Source organism: Corvus moneduloides, chromosome 8 (assembly GCF_009650955.1).
Source record: "Corvus moneduloides isolate bCorMon1 chromosome 8, bCorMon1.pri, whole genome shotgun sequence".
NCBI classification, from domain to species: Eukaryota; Metazoa; Chordata; class Aves; order Passeriformes; family Corvidae; genus Corvus; species Corvus moneduloides.
In genome coordinates this window covers 15547449-15568046 of record NC_045483.1, presented here as the reverse complement: position 1 = coordinate 15568046, position 20598 = coordinate 15547449, and the positions used below count along the sequence as shown (strand labels likewise).

Sequence of the window (20598 nt, the reverse complement as noted above, 5' to 3'; positions counted from 1 at the left end):
AAATTAGGCAAGACAGCCAGCATCTGCCATCAGCAGCAGGCAGTGAAGGGCAAGGCCATTTGGCATACAAACACTATTCCTCCAGAAATAACAAAATAACAGCTTGCCTTTACCTAGTCAGGGTATCTTTCACAAACAGGAATAAATACTATTCCCAAATTCTAATTGCTGTAGGCAAGGATAGGAGTTAGCTCCTAATACACCTATTACACCCATCCCCATCAAAGAAGTAGTTTTATCATTTTTTACTCACAGGCCCCTTGGTAATGGAGATGGAGCTGCTCCAGTGGGAAATCTGGATTCTTGTGTGTTGCTGAACCTCTGACCTAGAGATGCAAGCAACATTTAGGATGTATTTAGGATGCAATGTGAGCTGTATCTGAACAGTGGATTTTCCTCATTGCCGTTTTAGTGTTAATGTAATAAAGGTAAAAAATATCCATTGGTTTAATTTTTGTCTTAACATGTTTTCAGTCTGATTATACAAGGGAACAGTTCAGTAACACTTCTTGCTTATTGCTGACTGTTACACATAAAATGACAGTGACACACTACATTGTATGCTGTATTATGGTAACTGGTGGCATATTAGTCCCTCTCATATTGCCATGTTTTCATCTGAATACTTACTTTCATCATTATTGTTTGCTTCATGGTCCTGTAATAGAAAAATAGGTTAGATTTGATATGAAGGAATTAAAAAAGGGATTACTGTGTTCAGTTTTAAGTCCTTCACTACCAGAAGGACATAGAGGTGATGGAGCAGAGAAGGGCAACAAGGCTGATAAAGGGACTGGAGCACAAGTCTTATGAGGAGCGACTGAGGGAGCTGGGGGTGTTTAGCCTGGAGAAAAGGAGGCTCAGGGGGGCCTTATTGCTCTCTACAAGTACCTGAAAGGAGGGTGTTGGTCTTTTCTCCCAGGTAACAAGTGACAGGACAAGAGAAAATGGCCTTATGCTGCACCAGGAGAGGTTTAGATTAGATATTAGAAAAAATTTCTTCACTGAAAGGGTGGTCAGTCATTGGAATGGGCTGCCCAGGGAAGTGGTGGAATCACCATCCTTGGAAGTGTTCAAAAGGCATGTGGATGTGGCACTTACAGACATGGTTTAGTGGTGAACATAGTGGTGCTGGATTAATAGCTGGACTTGATCTTAGAGGTCTTTCCCAGCCTTAATGATTCTTTGATTATTAAATGAGAGCTGCATGAATAATCAATATGGTTTTGGTAAATTCTTTCTTTTTAAAGAAATATTTGTACAGAAGGCAAAAAATATCCAGAATACTTCCATGATGTAATTTAAAAAATTTTAAGCAACCATCAAATTTTGAACTTTCTCAATCTTGAGATTAGTTGTAGTAAGTATTGAGAAAATTTGGCTTGAATTTTGCAGTGAGACCTTTAAGTTCACGTTTAATTTCTGAGCTGGAAGACAGAAATTTTGCAGCAGATTTAGTATACTAAAACCACATCTTCCTCTGAATGGAGGAAACTGAGTAGACTGTCTTGTCACCATGCTAAAATTGAAATAATTCACCTAATTTCCTGGCTTCTTTTGGAGATGCTTACTTTTGCCTCCCATTTCTTGTCTTTTAGGGAATCAAGACTCCCATGTGATAAGTACCTTTCAAAGAGGCACCAGTTATTAATTTGTCTTGTCTTCATCTACCCAGCTTTTCACTAATGTTGGTGACAGATGCATCCATTCTCCGGCTGGAGAGGTGTAATCCATCACACAGCAGTTGGGAAGTAAGACATGAAGAAATTTTTCTCCCAATCAGCTCAGGCCCTTGAGAGGAACAAGGGTCACAGTTCTGTGCACATGATCAGTGCTGGTTAGTGCTGACAGGATATTGAATGGGAGCAGTTAAGAGATACTTCAGTTATTGTTTGGGCTTTGTCAATGTGCTGTAGTTGGGGATGGAAAGGAACAACAGAGGGCTGGACAAACATCATGCTCATTACCATGTGTTTGTTCAAAACTGTAAGGGCCACTTACAAAACAAAGACCCCAAAATTTGGACTGCACTGTGTGACTCTTTCCTAGGCTGACTCTTTTGACAAGCTGGCGAACTTCAAGCACCCAGGAGCTGAATACACCCATGGTACAGATGAGTGTTTGTCTGAGAGCTTCATCTTGGAGCTATAACTCACTCAGTGTGTGGCTTCAGCTAAAGGATAGTCTCTTTTTACTCTCTGCAAAGCTAGGATGATACCTCAGGTCTAAGCTCTGAAAATGCATTAATGCAGAGGTTTCAGCTGCAATATGGCACTCAAGTCTGTTCTGAAGCAGGAGTATTCTTAGTGCTGATCAGATAGTGAAATTTCTGTCCAACATTCTCCCTTTAGACTCAAGGTTTTTTTCTTATTTTGTAAGAAAAGCTGAGAAATCAAACTGTTTCATAAAAGAGAAATCCCAAATTTGGCACCGCTTGGGAGTTGTTCAGCATCCCACAGGATACAGACCTAAATGGGAAGAACTTTGTGATGAGGTGGAAGGGAAACTAAAATGCTGATGCTGTTGTATGTATGAACTGTGCTTGGGATATACAGAAATGTAAAGATTGAAGTAAGGCTGTAAGATACTCATATACCACCTGCATTAAGTCACCGTAACATCTAATCCTGTGATATGACCCAAAATTTCTAGTTTTAAGTGTCTAATTTCTGTATATAGTTATTGGTAAACTGATTATTTCTTAGGGACAATTCAGAGCATAGGACTGGGACAGGGTCTGAGCATGTAGCTTTTGGCACAGATGCTGATACAGTTATGTTGCTCTGTTTTTGATAGCTGGCTCCTCATGTAGACCCTCATGCTGGCATAACTGTGAGTAGAGCTATTGTGCAAATCAACTTATGGAGCTAATTTGGCTGGAAAAGAACCTTTCATGATTTGCTTTTGCTCATTTCTGCAGCTGGACAAGTTTCCAAGTAGTTTGCTTCAAAGAAAACAGCAGTGGGAGGGACAGACTGGGGATAAGAGCAGAGGGAGAACTGGCTGGAACACAGCCTTAGGGATCCAAGGCTTGTAATTAGTCCTTCAAGGACTGCACTTTTTAGTGATGCTGGTTACTCAGAGTACCCAGTCTGACATTTTAGAAGGTTTCCATTTTCAGAAAGCATTAATCATTCACCATCTGAGAGGAATGAGGCTCAAGGAAAAGTGCTTCAGATTGGGCAAAATCATCCTTTGCTACTTAAAGTAAGGTTCCTGAAGTTCAACTGGTATTTTTTACTACAAGAAATTATTTTTGTGGACTGAGACATACATCCCTTAAAACATTTGAACTTTTTCTTGGATCAATACAGATGTCCAATGCTCTTTTGTCCAAAAGATTATTAGCAACAATCACAATATTAGATGAATCTGACATTCGGTCATCTGTTTCTGTTATTTAATCCAGATAATAAAAAGCATCCATCTATTTATATATAAAACACAGGACTAAGTTTAACATGTTCTTTTAGAGTGGCCCATTAATTACTCACTGTTTTTGGAAGAAGACGACTTCTGGGGAGAGGCAAAACATTTCTGAAAAATACACACAGTAAGTTATGATGAATAGGATTTATTTATTTAATTGGCTCAGATATGCTTTTTAAGATGTAGAGGGAAGGAGGTCTGCAGTGAATGGATTTGATTTCAGCTATGCACAGCTACAGTGGTTGTGGTGATGCTGTGCCCTTGGTGTGGAACTATTCTAGAAGAGCTTCTGTCCTAGACCTTGGGTCCCCTGTGACTGTGCACAGGACCTCAACAAACACCCTCACACACACAGTGCTGTGGATGCCTCCTTCTGGGGGCACATAACATATTTTGTAAAATAATGTCCTGGAGATGAGGCAGGGGTTATGAAGCAGCTTTCTCTGCTTCTGGGGGACATAGGAGTGAAATAGGCTGCATACTCAAGTATAATTTTTTTTTTCCTCCAGATATTTGGAATATAAATAATGGATTTACTGTGTCCAGTTTCTTTACAAGCAATCCTGTACAACTGCAAAAACATCTGATTTGCAAGGCTGCAGACATGGCTAATAGGACCTTAAACTGGCTTGCAGAGATATTTCATCTCTGTACTGGATCCCTAAAGGAATATTTCAGAAAATACTATCCATATGGCAAACTGGCTTGAACACAGAAGTTCACAAAGCAATGAGAGCTTTCAGTTCTCACCTTGTCCCAACATCTCTAGCTATTAGAGAGAAGAAATTTTTTTCTCTACTGATATTTTCTATTGATCTAAGCTGCTGTTAACTTACCTGGAAGTATCCTGCTTAGGTGACTCTCTGGTCACACTGTGCATGTGGGAGTGCTCTGTATTCTGAGCAGGCATAAACATGAGTGGCTTGGTGAACCTACTAATGAAACATGAATTAAGAAAGGCAAATTACACTTAACAACACTGAATACAAAGAAAACATCTCTTTCTTCTCCCCTATCCCCTCAAAATTCTAAAAAGTACCCTCAAGAGTATTTCTTTTTAATATGTGTTACATTTGGGTTATTGAAGTTAACATAGAAATGGTTGATAATCTTTGTGTAGATAATCTGAAGAGATATTTATGTATTTCTTACTTCTGTTACTGTATTTCTTCTAGAGAAAGAATTATCAGACATGTAGTATCTAAATGAGAAAATATATTTTCTGACAGTTTTAAATAATGCACAAACATTCACAGCAATGGGTTACCTGGTTACCAGTGGTGGTGATGGTTTTTCCTGTAAGAGAAAATGCAGTGAATTTTTTTGGTCACTTTTTGATTCCATAAAATAAATTTGCATGATCCTGTTCATGTTACCACATCAAGATATTTTTGCATTGTGATATAGATTTCTACTAGAGCTCTGTCTGGTAATCTGCATTAGGATGGGAGAGGCAAGAACTCAACATCAGTAAATCTGCTTGGCCATATGTTATGTCAGTATCAGCAAATGGGAAAAAAATTACTGTCAGAACTGTCATTGCTCCTCTGCTGCAGTAAAACATTCCCTTAGGTTGTTGCTTCCCAGATTGCATCACTATCACAGAGGATTGGGAAACTTTCCCCTTCCCATTTACTCTTTTGAAATGGTTTGCCAACTTTCCTGAAAAGGGAGTGTCAGAAAGCTTTAAGTGCAGGAAGAGATTTGTTCCCAGTTTTCTCTTTTGGAAGACTATAATCTTTTCGCACAATCACGTTTGTACCCTGCCTGAGGGCAATGGGAGTCATACTATAGAAAGGCCTCACCTCTTCTTCAGGAACCTCATAGACTTCTGTAGGATAGGGAAGAAATAAAACAAATGTTCTTTAGTTAGCAAAAACATACTGCATGTTACCATAAAAACTGATCTGAATTTGTATCAGTTGTGCTTCTGACTCTGGAAAAATAACTTGGAGAATCTGCTCAGAACTTGAATCTGCCACCAAAACCCTGGAGCAGCAATACCCCCTGTCTTCTGGTGGGAACTTCAGGTGAAGTCACAGGAGTTCTGATATACAGCCACTGTATTAATCAAGTTTCCTCCCACCCCAAAACCTTTTTATTACTTTGTTTTTCTTCCCCTTCCCTCCCCCCACCCCCGCAAGAAAGATGAATGTTTGTGTTGTGCAAATCTGGGTCAGTTTGGAAAAAATGCGTTACCACACCTGTACTAGCATTTGGCCTTTCCTTGACTCAGGGAGGAAGAAATCAAGTCAATCATAAATACAAGCTGGCTCATTTGCATGGCCAGCATCCCTCCCTGAGTTCTGACCCACAGGTATATATTAATTCATAGATCTTAAAAGTAAAAGCCACCAGCATCTTTATCTATGCTCAGTTTCTTCAATGAAAATAGAATCCTATTTCAATAAATTTCATGTCAGGTTTCATCACTTCACTGCGCCGAAGTGTCCCATCTCCCACCAGGGGGAGACGTTTTATTTTTTAGTAACATCTCTCAGGAGCTGGTTGTTGCTCGACACCGATTTACAGAAAGGCTGAGATTGAAAAGGGCATTTTAAAATGTATGGAAAATAACTCGAAATCTTAAGCAGTTCAGAAAAAAATTTAGCTTACAACTTGTAGTTTGTGACTTTAAAGCTAAACACATTGCTAATGAATATGCAAAGCTTTTAAAGAACTGTGTCATACCTGTAAAGGTTACATCCAAGCAATTAATTAGATAGTAAGGATGGAAAACAGCTCTAAGTTGGCAGAGAGAGATTAAACAAGAATATTTGCGCTTACAAAAGCAAATAGGATTCCTCTTATTTGCTTCTGCTTTTGTTTCTTTTTCCAAATAAACTGCTCTTTACAGAACTTCAATGGGAACACTGTTACAGAAGGCCATGCAAGCCATCAGCCTGTACAGAATTTCTATATGGTTCAGTCTCATGGTCTAAAAAGTATTTGGTCTTGATTCTTACGGTGGAATGGGATTACTGACATACTGAGTCCTATGATTCTTTTTGCTGTATTGATCCATTTGTATTCCTCCACTAAAGCAAAAGACTAAAAATAATTAATTTGGGGCAAATAACTCGTTCTAGTTCTATTAATGCTTAAAATGGATTTACTATTCAAGCTAGACAAAGCAGCTGTTACAACATAGAAAAGCTAAAGCAGAACATATTTTTGTTTTACTTTAGTATGTCATAGGGTTAGTGGTGTGAATACATCAGGCATAATTTAATGTTTCACTGTCTTAGATTATTTTATTCCAACAGTGATGCAAGCTCCACATACCTTGCATATCAGAAGTAAGAGAAGGCTTTGGAGAAATAGGGGGGGCTGGCTTTGTTGTCTTCATAAATCTGTTCACAGGAGCTAAAAACATATTTTATTCATGTACATATATATATAGTTGTGCATGTGTGTATATACACACACATATTTATATTTATACACACATCTGTTAACAAAGTAACAATGTAACATTTATACAATAAGAATGAATATTAAGTCCAAGTGACAACCTTTTGTGTGACCTTGAATAAATCAACTGAGCCAGAAAGCAGCTCTCATTTTAAAAGAGAAACATTATTCACTTTTCCAGCCTTTCTGAAGAGGTTTCACACTGTTAGCAATATCAGAGAGCAGAACTACATACTCTTCTCTGTTTACTTTTCACCTTTGGGCTGTAGTAGTTTCACTCTCTACCTAAATATACTTCAAATAGTGAGATTAAAAAAAATCAAATCAAAGTCTGTCTTCATCTTTATCTGAAATACCTAAAAATGCTTGTTCTTCTCCTGAAACACTTCAGAGAATTTTAATGCTATTGCTCCCTTGGATGAGGAGGCAGGTCATATGCCATGAATAGCCTCCTGGTCATACAAGGGTTGGACTTTGAAATAGCTGGGTGAGGGAGGCAGAAATTAAACAGGGCTTCCAATAAAGTTAAAAATAATTTTCTTTGGCCTTGTCAAAAGCCAAAGGAGCCAACTGCCTTTTTGCAAGCTGTGATCTCTTTAATAGCTGCATCTCCACTCTTTGAACCCTAGAAACAGACATTAATTTGACCCATTTTTTTTCACTATTATTCCTAATAAAGCAATAATTATTAGCTTAAATGACTAAAACTTACATCTTGTAGGTAGTGATATGCTGCTTTCTGTGGGTTCAATATAGTTATCATCATCATTGTCCACTGGCACAATATAATTATCCTATGAGAAATTCAGGACAAAAATCTATCAGTTAAATCTCCATCATGTCAACAAAATGTTGGGATTGAAGCCCTGCCAGCAGTTTACAATAGTTGCCATTTTACAGTGACTCCTATTTCAGACATTTATCGTCCTATGTGGAAGGGAATCCCAGAGACTGAAAACCCTTTACCAAATTATTCCAGTTCTGACTGGTGGGTGGAAGCCCTCCCTTCTCTTTGGTCCTGGAGTATCCTTTGAGGTTACTCTCTCCCTGTTGCCTGCACCTTGTTACAGATGATCAGGAGCTATTCCATGGTCTAAGTAGCCTCCTTGATACTCAAAACAGGCATATATTCCCTAGGAATCAGTATGATACTTGCAGGTCACTGTTTGTGATGCACAAAATTATTTGTACTATAGAGGCTAAGAAAGAGACCAGACCATGGTATTGCTGTGACATTTACAGAGTTAAAACAAGTATATCTGTAAACTTTACCTCATCATCACTGCACTCCTTAGGCTTTGGTGGCACTTTTGGTTTTGCAGCAGGAGATGGCAATGGCATGGATGGCACAGATGGTTTCTTTGGTCTGGACATGGCTGGACTGGGTGTACTTGGGAGAGGTTTGTTGATGGGAGGAAGCTGTTGATGACTGGTGCGATTGTCTTTTGATGTGGTAGAAAACAACAATTTTAGTCAAAATTATGCATTAGCCTCTGCACTTTCTCCTACTGCCCGTACAAACAAGTCTTTACTGTGGCTGCAGCACAGGTCAAAAGGCAGACTTGAGCATAGCTGAGGTTGAGACCTGAGGACCCGATGTTGAGACTTGTGTGCAAACAGGTCCTATTTCACTGCTCAAGGTAGCAGCCTAGCCCTCTGTATCAGGCTGCAGAGGGTGCAGCTGCAACACTGACTGTTGCATGGACAACTGTTTCACTCCCTGGGGAGAAGGTGGTGGCTGGGTGGTGTAGTCCATACGAGACATATGAGAAAAACAGCACTGGGTGGGACTGGAACATACATTATGCCAGGGTCTCTGGGGTGTTATTTTAAGAAGTCCTTCCCTTTTCAAAGAACACACAGGTGAAGTGCTGATAAATTTCTATGAGTACACATTTGATATTTTAACACTTTGATGAATATTCTACAATCAGAAACAGACTTGTATCATACAAAAAACAGACTTGTATCATACAAAAACATTGACATGGCATCATGTCAATGTTTCTTTTCACCATGTCTCACATCTTCATCTAACTGAAGCTAACTTTCATTCACTTCAATGCAACCTGTCCATGGTTGAAAAGAATCAAAACAGAAAGAAAAACATCCCTTTATACTGGACTGATGTAAATAAAATCTTGATCCTGTCCTGTTTTCCACGGTATTTATCATCCTCAGTACCAATTTTGAAGGACAATAAGGAGTGAATATTTGGGCTACTGTTTTACTGCTTTTGGAATAAAGGTTGGAAAAACAGAGAAGGCGGCACCTCTCCAGCCCTATGTGCCTCATCTTTAATAGGAATCCCTGCATCTATACATGTGGATTAATCTGGAGCCAAGTCAATAATATCTCCCATACCTCTGCTTGAATTTTGTAGTTAGTAGATGTCTATCAAAGTCTCTAGGACACATTATATTAAAATTATAAACATCACTACCTGCAATACTAGCGTGTTTCATGCAGTAGGAAAAAAAAAATAAATCATACCCCTGAATGCTTAAGACTTGAGTATCAGAATTAAAAGCAAACTCTTGAGGAAAGGACAGATTAGTCCTTTTGAGGCCACTTCTCTTCTGGTCCTGATCAAAAAGCAATTAATAAGCTGATATAGTCAACTATTCCATAACTACCTGCATATTCACCCCTAGAAATAGGGAATGCAGAAGGAATCTTCTTTTTCTCCTTCTCACTTGGAGGTGGCTCATAGCTGTCATCAGGATTCTCTTCACTGGGGACCACATACATCTCAGAGTCAGAGTGGTCATCTGGATTTTCATAATCACTGTCCTGGAAAGACAGAACTTCCCATTTCTCATCTCATAGCATACTTATGGCTTCATAGCAATGTATAACACAAATATCCTTGCATGAGCATGATAACTAAATTACAACAACACATCGTATTCCCTTTTAGTGCTTAAACAAAGAGGCACTCCCGCCTCCTCCCCTTCTCCTCCTCCCAAGAGCTCCCAAGGTTTCTTGCTATCTCCAAGGGCTCCTTTCAGCTCAAGAGCTCAGTCTTCAAATTATGGACCAATAGCTTGTTTCCCTTCCCAGGACAGTTCCTTTCTAGAGCCAGCTGTGACTCTTGATGTGTGTTGTCACTTCCTCTCCCTTTCCTGTTAAAAGGGTGCTCAAGATCTGACTCCAAAAGGAAATAGGTTACTTCAGCCTGACATTTGCACCATTACTTTACATGGCTGACAGCCATGACTTGCTTCATTCTAATGTTTTCTAAAATCTTAGCAGAAGTTTTCATTTTTAGTAAGAAGTGGCTTTCCTCTCCTCACCCTTCCCACCTTTCCTCCCCCAAATAAAAACTCTCACGATTTCTGAAATTATTGTTCAGTTTGGGAAGTCCCTCAAATTGATGCCATCTGCTTACCTATCCAAAAACCTTAGTGTTCATGGCTACAATACATGACAATGTTTCTGAGAGTACTTTTAAGTTGAATGTAAAAAAATTGAAGCCGCTAAAAATCAGTGGCTACTTGTGAATAAAATTGATGTAACAAATAACATGACATTTCAGTAGTATTTTAAAGTTCAACCACAAGTAGATGATTTAAAAAGAAACTTCTTATTATTTCTTCAGTTATTAGTGCTAACTTGTTGCTAGAGTGACCTCCTACTAGCCCAAAGTATGTACTTACAAAATCATCTGACCATTGTTCCTCTTCATTGTCTGCACGTTCTAAACCAAACATTAGAGTTATTTAAGGAGATGTAATAGTGAATATAAATGTTTATCTTAGATTGGTTTTTCAATCTATACTTATCATAGTCAGTTAAAAAAGAGCGAGCAAAATTTCCAAACAGTTCTGAGCAACACATCTGGTTTGGACCGAGAAGTAAATGAAACGCTTTCTTGCTTGTTTTTGACGAATTATTTCAGAGCTGTTGGAAAAGCATTAGAAATGACAAACTGCACATGGTCTGAACAGCAGAGCACGCACTTTACCCACAGTGTCCTGCTAATGCATTTCATTTTTAAGTAGGGGTGACAACTTCTAGATAATGGAACTCTTGCTGACCTCTGGGCCCTGCACCTTCTTGTTTCTTGGTTAAAGTGCCAAGACAGCACACCAATTACAAGTGCTCATGTTAAACAGGGAAACAGTTACCTGATAACTTCCAAACTTTGTCCTCCTTTCTTCTATTCTTGTCTTAACAAGATGGCTGCTAACTTGTAAAAATAGCCATGAACTAGTTTGTGGGCAGTGCTGTATGACAAGCAAGTAGAGGTCTGCCTTTAAGATAATTCATGATGTCATCATTACATTAATAGGATTAAGATTTTGAATCTGTAATGATGCATTTGTTCTATTTCTTCCCTATTTACTTTCACATCACAGTTTCTACAAGGAGGGACTGGATGCAAATTCTCCTCCATTTGTACAGCAGCCTAGATACAGAACTCTGACTAAGACTGATTTTGAAAGAGTAGTTACTTGCTACTCTTCATGCCAGCACAATTCATCATTTTTTTCCTTGCCTTTCATTTCAGAGCTGTGAACTACCTTCAGAGTTGTTGATAATGCTATCCTGTTCTCTCATTAAGAACAAATTATGAGGCAATGTATAACTGAAATACTGTTAGGCATATAGATAGCAAATTAACACAGATATGCAGTTTAAATTTACATGCATACAGCCTTACCTGAAGCATAATCCCTTTGTGGTAGACTTGGCGGTGGCTTTTTTTTAAGCCTGTAAATTATAATTATTACATTTATGATCTCATAAGTAACATTCATTGGAAGGGAGCATTAGCCAGACACATTAAAAAGCTGATAACAAAAGATACCTGCAGCTGAAGAAATACAGATTACCATCACAGATGCTTAGCAAATAGCTGTAGAAGAATGCTTTGAAAAGCTAGAAACTGATAAAATATATTAAAATCTCAGATTCTATTTTAATATTTTTTTCACTAAGAACATATGTTGAAAGGATAGCTTCCTTGCTCACCCCCCTTCCTCCTCATCTCCAGAAACAGATAAGATAGGGGGCAGAGATAAATGACGATCTATTGGAAGATGAAAATCTGTTCAGGTTCACAGAGGCTTTACTAAGACTATGTCATAAGAAAGTGGTGTAGCACTCTCCATTCGTATTTTTAGAACTATAATTGTGCATGCACTTTATTTGCTGATTAATGTTTAAATGTATACCAGGTCTCTCAGTGAAAGATTCTAATTTTTATTATTTTATGATGTTATATCCCTTTTTTGGTAAAAACTGTTACAAGTGAGCCAAAAGGTAATTTGTAGAAATACTGAAAGGATCTTCATGGCTATACAGGTTCATATGTATGTGCATGTATATCTATTTAGCAAGCAGGAGCACACATAATATGTGTAAACACACACACACATATATATATGTATGTAGTCATGTATACTCCTCCTTACTAACTTGCAGCTGTCCAAAGAAGACACTGAATTACAGTCAGTTGAATTATTTCACTACCCTGTAATAAAAGAGAAGAATTTGGGTTTAAAGTCAAGATGAACAGTGCGTGTGTGATGTCAGAGGCCAGACTGATGTCTCTGCAGAGGGAAAAAACTACAACCCTTTGTTTTTTCTGTAGCTAGAGAAAACATTAAGATAATTAATGACAAAAAATTATTCTTTAAAGTGACTTTTGAACATTGTCTGACAGTACCCTGTAGCACTGATAAACCTCACCATAGACCTGAAGCTTTGTCCACTGAACTGATGACTTCACTCATTCTTCAGTCAGGTCCTAACAAATTCATTTGCAAAAATAAGCAAATAATTAAAAAACAAAAAATCCCTAAAGAATTAAAAAGTTTTTTTGGGATCTCTGAGCAATAGTGTTTAAAAACGTTGCTTTACCACAAGAATTTGACACTCAATATTTAGGTCCTGAGCTTGCTGCCTAGGTATCATTGTTCAGGTACCACTGTAACTCAGGGTGGTGACATGCTGGCGCTACCTCATCAGTTTACAAACTTTACCTGTCTGTTTTGAGAAATGCTTTGGCTACTTTTGAGTTGAATTAATGGAATTCTGTTGTTCAGATAGTCACCAAAACCACCCCATGCACATATATGAATCAATGAATAAATGGTGAGGGCATTGCTAAAACTCAAAAAAGCCCAAACCCCCCAAAACAAACAAAAATCAAACCAGGAAGATTATTTTTGCAATGTTAACCTGCTTTATTCATAGCTAACAACACTAATGATGGATAGCTGCCTCCTCAGAGGTTTTAACTTCCTGCAGCATAATATAACAGTGCACAAACAGTAAATTAAAAAGCATTCTCAACAGCCCTGCTCTGGTCTTCTGTCCAGGTTAGCACAGCCATGTTAGAAAGAAAATCCCAGGGCCACTGCCAGGGCTCATCTCAGGTCTTAGGGAGGGGAGACCAAGATCTCTTGATGTATTTTGCAACATGTCTGCCATGAGTTGTTCAGAAATGGTGGAGACTTGGAAAATAGTGGAACTGAGGCAACAGTAAGGGGCTATCTGTGTCATGGTATAAAGTACATGGCTTAAGCAACATCACACATTTCTAAGCTGCTACTCTTGGTACCAGGCCCTGTAAATCCTGGCAGTGGCCCTGGCAGAAAATGTAAATACGTTGTAACGAAAGCACACGAAACACAGAACAGAGGTCTGTGTCTAAGCAGTCTATCATGCTATGGTGCAGCTATGGAATAGCATACCGATCCCAAGTATCTTTCCCAGTTTTGCAAATTAAGGCCACTTGTTCATTTTGGAACCTGAATATCAATAGAAGAAAAGAAATAATGTTTCTGTCACAGAGCTGAAACAGTTCACGGCCACATCTATATTTGCTAGAATCTTTTCAAATATGTTATTTATTCTAAAATTCAAATCCACTTAAAAAGTAGTTTTCACTGTACTGGTATGATTTTCTGAGTGCCAGAACTGGAATCCAGGCTCTTTTGAAGTCAGCTGGAGCTTCACTTTACAGGAGCCAGAACTTTACCCAATGTGCAAACCACAACACAAGCTCATCAAAAGACACAACCCTATGCCAAGGCGTGGTTACCCAGCTATTGCAGACACTGACCTCATTATCCACACAGATCCTTGCAGAATGGCAATTGACTCTGTCCTGTTCCCCGAAGTTAATGAGAAAGGACTGGAAGAATCAAATGCCATCCAACTGAGCGTGCATATTTAAACGTATTTAATCCTAGTACACACATTGTAGCTTCAACAAATAACCAGGTAGCACTTGAGACATTTCATATAATGGGTTATAGATGCCTCACACAAGAACAGAGTGCAGGGTACAGAAATTCAGAACAACTAATAAGAGAGTAAATTATTCCATTTTAAAACAATGTATTCCAAGATTTTGCCCTATAATATGCTGAGCTTGATCCAACAAAACATTTAGGCATGTACTAAACTTTTCTCTCATATGTGGTGCTGTAGGAACTGCAAATATTAATTACATACTTTGAATTTGTAGCACATTTTTGTTTTTCTTGTTTTTTTTTTTGAAGGATTTTAAAATAAACTGCAGCAGAGGTCTGGGTGTTTTGCTCTAGCAATGCTTGTTTTTAGAGGCTACGCCCAGAAAGATAACCAAACATAAATATTAGTAGACCTTTACGTGTAGCACTTGAAATTTCCCCACAGGTGCATTTCCCCACTAGTGTTTCTCCTCACTCCCCCAGCATTTAAGATACACCTGAAAACTCTGTTTTCAAAAGTCCTTTGCTTTTTGTATTATTAAGTCTGTACAACGTCCACTCCATCTTAGGAACCATTTTAACATAATAGTTTTTACAAAAATTATATTGGTATCTTTTCTGAGTTGAGTATTTATAGTAGATATTATCTTTAAGTGCACTAGCTCATCACACTTGTGATTAAACAATAAATTAGTTTAACTTTGCCAGAAGCATTTTCAGAGTTCCAAAAGGTGTGATGCGAACAGATAAACTTTTCCTGAACTGTGTTCTCCTAACCTTGTGGAATAGTTTGTTACAGATTTGTAATTATGTGGCAATTGTACCACATAAAACTAAACTGAAAGTGTTTTGGTTGTTTTTGAAAGTGTTATTACTACTCTTTCACACATGTTCTTACATTGCGCTATGGCAATTATAGTAATAAAAATCTTGACACACAAACCACTCTATTCAGCTACACAGTGATTTTCATGTTCCTTCAGAATAACAGTTAAAATTAGGTATTATACTTTTTCTTGTTTTCTAAGTGTGGTACAGCTTGATTTTAGTACTTTATCACATCATTTGGTTCATAAAATATCACTTTTCCCTCTGCCAAGGGTTTGATCATGAAAGTCTTTTACCTGGAGCTATGCAGGTTGAAGAGACATTTAGTGACACAGCAACTGTTTTTCTGCCTAAATTTACTGCCTAAATGCTATAAAAAAACGGACCACACAAATCTAAAGCAAAGACATACCCAACTAAAAAGCTGGGTAAAGCATCTTTGTTCCATTTTTCAGGTCACATGGCAAATGTTCAAGAAATTGACATATTGGGATAGTATGCAGTCAGAAACACCACTACAAGTGCATGATTTCTGATGGCTTTGTGAAGGATGTGATATTACAACAAGGTGAATAAATTGAACTTCTTGTTTCTTATTCAACACAGTAGGTCAGCACGTACCAAAACTTTAGGGTGAAGTCCTGACTTTGCTGTACATGCAGTGTGTCTTTTAGCATCGGCTTCAGTGGAGCCAGCATTCCACTGAACAAAGCCTAGAGGCTTAAAGCTTATGATTTACAGATGAGTGCTATGTCTTTACGGGTGTTTCAAGCATAGGCAACCATCCTACATCATGAAACCTATGATTTCTCTGCTTCCCTGTTTTGTATAAAGGATGTGAATATGAAAAAAATGCCCCCAGCTCTCGTTGTTTATACAATGCTGGCTACACTCATTGCTTCTACACCTGAGTACATAATCCTCCTTGACACTGTGATCTGCACAGCAGCTGGGACTCAGTGTTGCAAACAGTTTTGCATGTGATTAAGGGCAAGCAGGTGACTGCTATCCTGCAGTGGCCAATATTTTTATGGCCAGCAAATGTTGAGTGGGAATGGGAAACAAATAGGAACTTTTAAGCAATGAAAAAACAACCTGTCAATTTCTTTCCTGTTACCAGGACTGTTCAGCCTGTTTTCCACAGACTTTTAAGACACACATGGATAGTAGACTAATTCCTCCCCACCTGCACCCCACAGATGAACTAGACTGGAGAGCAAAAGTCTTGATGCAAGAACTTTTACATTTCTGCATAATCAAGAGCCAATCCAGATTTTAGAAGTGTTTTAACAAATACTGCTAGTAAGTCCAGAGTTTTTAATGAATATTTGATAATTCTTTCAGTTTGTGTAGCAGAAGCTTACCATATACATCTGTGTGATAACTTCAGGCTTCAGATAAGCAAGTACACTATTTGAATTCTCTAAAATTATTTCTACTTATAATAGGTGTGATTTTGATTTTTTTCCCCAGCATATGGATGAATCTATGCTACATAAAGCCCACTTAAAATAAATATTTTCCTGCTTCAATCATGTTTAGAACCTTGACATTTAATAGAACAATCCTTTAACTGAAATGGAAGTAGTGATCAACTGGATAACCATGTTCTAGAAAAAGCATCTACAATCAAAAAAAAGCCCCCAAAGGGCACATAGTGACGATCACAGCCAGCTCTAATTCTGTAAAGCTTAGCATCTTATCAGTGTTGTCAACTCTTGCTTTTATTGCAAGTCTCATTATGTGCTGGGTCCAAGACTTGAGCTCCGAAGTCATGTGCAAATATTAGAAATTCTTCAATTTTTAAAAACTAAATTTCTGATCTTCGTAACTGCAAAAAAGATTAATGACTCAGATGAATCACAGTAGCATGAGAAAGATTATTATGTTTTTATACCTTGGTTTGTGCTCTTATAACTTGGAGAGTTGACATGTGAGCTTTGTGTTGCAGTCATACTCTAAGGGAGTTTTTATGAGTCTGCTCTTTTTTTTTTTATCTCTAGTGAATCAAAGAATTGCAGTGCTATAGCAGCAATCTTGTCTCTGACACTCAATGATGACCTTCCCAGCTTCTGCTACTTTTGGCTCTCATGTCACTTCTCCCTTTTCTGTTCTTCCTCTCTTACTTTCTAGGAAGGACACACAATCGGAGCAACTGATTAACAACAGAATTAACGTTCAGGCAACTATGGGAGACACTTTATAGCCTCAAATTATAAACCTTAGATGCTTCTGTTGTTTCTGTCACCTACTTTCCTGTCTGAGGCTTTTGAACTGAGGCCACTGGAACATTATTAATTGCATATAAAAAACTATTGTGAAGTAGGAAGCCACCTTTTATTAAAAAGCAACAACTGCAAGAAACCCTCTTTAACCCCCTCCCCTCCAAACACCACCAAAAAACCTTGACAGCTTAGCAGTTCTTCCCTGTGAACATGGCGCAGGTGAAAATGAGCTTTTTTGTAGATGGGTGCTGAACAGGCAGTCACTGTATTAAGAACAAAACCGCAAATTAAATTAAAACCCCAAGTAGTTGAAAGAGGGTAATTTTAAGGGAAAATCTCCTTTTGTGCTTGTGGAAATAAGTAAGTATACCAAGTGACTGTGATTAAATGTGAATTGCAGCAATTTTAGAGTGAAAGAGGATGAGTAAACGAAAAAAGTGATCTCAAAAGTCTATCTGATACATCAGGTGTTTTACCATCAGAGCCTGCTCAAGGTCTGTGGACAGAAACACAGCTGTGAAAATGAGAGCCCAAAGGAGGGCTTGGAGCCCAAGATTACTCCTCCTGCCTGAGGAACAGGAGAGCCAGGCAGTCCTACTGCTCCTAGGAGTGCATCCCCCTCCTCTGGCAGCTGCCCCACAAACACCAGCCCCACCTGGGCTGGCAGCAGGGGCAAGAGCTGAGCCAGCCTGGCTTTCCCGAGCTCTTGCATAGCCAAACCAGGCAGAGCCCTACTGCTTCTGCCAATAGCTGACTGATAGTTTCATACATACCAGAATTAGCTGTTTCCCTTGACTGCCATCATGGTCCCTCTTTAGGAACAATTTAAAACAGTGTTTCCGTGTGTCTTTTATGTACAAGAGCTGTATTTCTCAAATTTAATATGGTTGTCCTGGAAACACTGCAGATAGGGTGTAGTAATTAACTTCTAAAAGTACTTAATACTTTTGTTGCCAATGACCCATGTAAAGAAAGATATCTGAATGAGAAAATCGCATCCAAATGGAATTTCAATGCAAATGAGCTGTTGCATTAAGAAAAGTGTGCTAAACAGCTAATTGCTTTAAATAGATGTTTGACTGGAAACAGTGAATAGTGTACTCATTTGACAAGGATGCAGAATTACTGGATTTCTTTCTATGTATAAATACACATGAATATTTTATGATACTTTCATGCACGTGACACCAATCTGCATGTTGTTCAGCACATCTTACTGGAATAAGGGTGCTAGGTAATGCTGGATTTTGTTTTATGAGACCAAAACACAGGAGGACTTAGCATTTTTATGGGAATTTTAAGCATGATGTCTGACCAGTTGGTTCAAGGTGGAGCTCAAATTCAGCTTAATTGCAACAGGAAGCCTAAACAGTTGCCTAAGACGAAAGGCACACATGCAAGCAACAAGCAATAATCATTCCCAGTGAACATTCAAGAAAAAGGCTCTTCACTCTTATACTGTTTTTTTTCAAGGCTACAAACACAACCTACCATTGGACTCCAGTTCTGCAACTACTTTATGAAAGTCTTAATACTGATGACAATTCTGTACATTGCAGTCTGAACCAAAGCTCTTTACACACACTGAAGTATGTCCCTCTGGAATGACATGGTCCCATCATCAAAGTACTGCACACCACTGTGCTCATAATCCAAACTTCCCCACATTGATAAAACTAGGGATTGACATCGCAAACTTACTTTTTGAATTTGTTTATTATCCCACTTTCATTTTTCTTGATGTCATGCACCATCTTTTGAAGCTTCCTGTAAGATATTAAACAAAGCCAGCATTAAATTACCAAGTGGTTGAACAGCCATTAATATAAATTAAGAAAAATATGCTTAATATATCTTCAATAAGTAGTTTAATTGTTAAATCATTTGTGCATGAAGTTTTCCTCCCTTTTTAAGAGCTCTTTAGCATTATTTGTGTTATCCTTCTTCTTAATACAATTATGTACAATATAAACAATCAATTTAAGAGTAAGTGCATCAGGAAAAAATAAATCGTTGCCTAAATTAATAGTTTAGAATATTTAAATGTTAACATTTTATCTAGAACTGACTTCACAATACTGCACAGCTATAATGAGAATGTCCTCTGATTTCTTAAATATAAGGAGAATCATGGACAAATAATTCACAAGCACATCTTTAATTCCTGCTGGATACTCAAACTATTAATTTACAGCAAAATGATATAGTGCTAATATAAAGAAATGAATTATTTATAGTTGTGAGAAACAGGTATACAACAAAATGCTCCAAAATTTCCAACAACAATGTACTACATCTGTAAGAGTAGCTTGGATTATTATCTAAACTAACCAGATACATGAAATCTGAGGTGAAAAGCTCAGAAGAACTTCTGCTTTTCTGTTGTATTTGTTGGGGTTTTTTTCCTAACAGATTCAGCTTCTGGTTCTGCTTGAAACATCACAAATAGCCATCATCTGCAGTTTGCTGTTTCTGTGTTGTGCCCCAGCTGGCACCTGGCAGTGTCTATAAATGAAAAGTAATGAGGAATGAAAAGAATGAGAGGAGATCTAAATGGTTTAGTTCTAGTTTGGGGAGAATGGTTGTCTGCAAGTGCTTGTATTTCTTTCAGAAAGGCTTGCCAGACTTCAATTAGGGATGCATGTCAGCATCAGTTAATTTCTTTTGTTGTTTGTCAGAGATAGGACTCAAACACCACCACCACCAAAAACCTAATAGTAGATTTCTATCTGAATATTGCTTATTGCTCATCACTGACATTAATACATCTTTACATTAGCAAAATTATGGCTTTATTTTGAGAAAAGGTGGGCTTTTTTCACATTACTGGCTTTATTCTATATTGTCACTTAGTTGCTAAAAAAATCATCACACATGAATGCAAATAAAATCCACCACAAAATTGATAAGCACATGTACCTGAATTAGTTGGCTTTTCATTTGATCATATTTAGGTGAATTGATTAGAGTGTCATGGGAGTTCCATGAGCCTTGAATATGGCTATCATTTAAAAGATCATTTTATTACATATTTCTATTTAAAAAGGTGCATTTAAATTAGAGTTAATCACATGCACTGGTGCTATTATGATATTTTTTTCCATGCAGAAGGACTGAAATCAGAACATTCCCATTTTTTGCAGAGTCAAATTTCTTAAAAATCTGTCTCTCTTATTCCTTATTCTTTTTATGGAGGCATTTAGATTTCTAATTACAACTTTGATAAATTAGGGAGTACCTAATATGTGTTTGTGCAAATTTTTTCAGTCTTCAAAGTTACACAGCTCTTACAGGAGTTGTTAGAACACTTGTTTGTTGCCCCTGGAGAAATTATTTTGCCTGAAGCATGTGAGAGTAAGCAGATAACCAGTTCACTAAGTGGGAAGTGTAGGAAGTCATCAAGCACAGCTGATCTCCAGTTCAAGTGGAATCCCCTTTGACCCATAGAGTTGAATGGGCTGCAAAAACCAGTCTGTCCAGTTAGCTGGAGGCTG

At 38.0% G+C, this 20598-nt stretch overlaps 1 protein-coding gene across 9 annotated transcripts in view; it reads right to left on the bottom strand.

Moving 5' to 3' along the window:
• The window catches only part of BLNK (B cell linker), a 94972-nt gene that overhangs the window by 11658 nt on the left and 62716 nt on the right, over positions 1–20598 (bottom strand). For 5 of the 9 annotated variants that reach the window (XR_004241660.1, XM_032117151.1, XM_032117153.1 and 2 more), the window contains exons 4-17: positions 18806–18871; positions 13548–13604; positions 11510–11559; positions 10503–10543; positions 9480–9636; positions 8116–8285; positions 7556–7637; positions 6715–6795; positions 5235–5260; positions 4697–4725; positions 4266–4364; positions 3495–3537; positions 631–658; positions 254–326 (exon numbers count right to left, since the gene is read on the bottom strand). Coding sequence is in view for 8 of the 9 variants with exons in the window: in XM_032117151.1 (XP_031973042.1) it covers positions 254–326; positions 631–658; positions 3495–3537; positions 4266–4364; positions 4697–4725; positions 5235–5260; positions 6715–6795; positions 7556–7637; positions 8116–8285; positions 9480–9636; positions 10503–10543; positions 11510–11559; positions 13548–13604; positions 18806–18871 (1002 nt within the window). In the remaining variant the exon portion in view is untranslated. The remainder of the gene's footprint in view (positions 1–253; positions 327–630; positions 659–3494; positions 3538–4265; positions 4365–4696; positions 4726–5234; positions 5261–6714; positions 6796–7555; positions 7638–8115; positions 8286–9479; positions 9637–10502; positions 10544–11509; positions 11560–13547; positions 13605–18805; positions 18872–20598) is intronic. The other 4 variants (XM_032117155.1, XM_032117150.1, XM_032117154.1 and 1 more) reach the window with 2 other exon arrangements.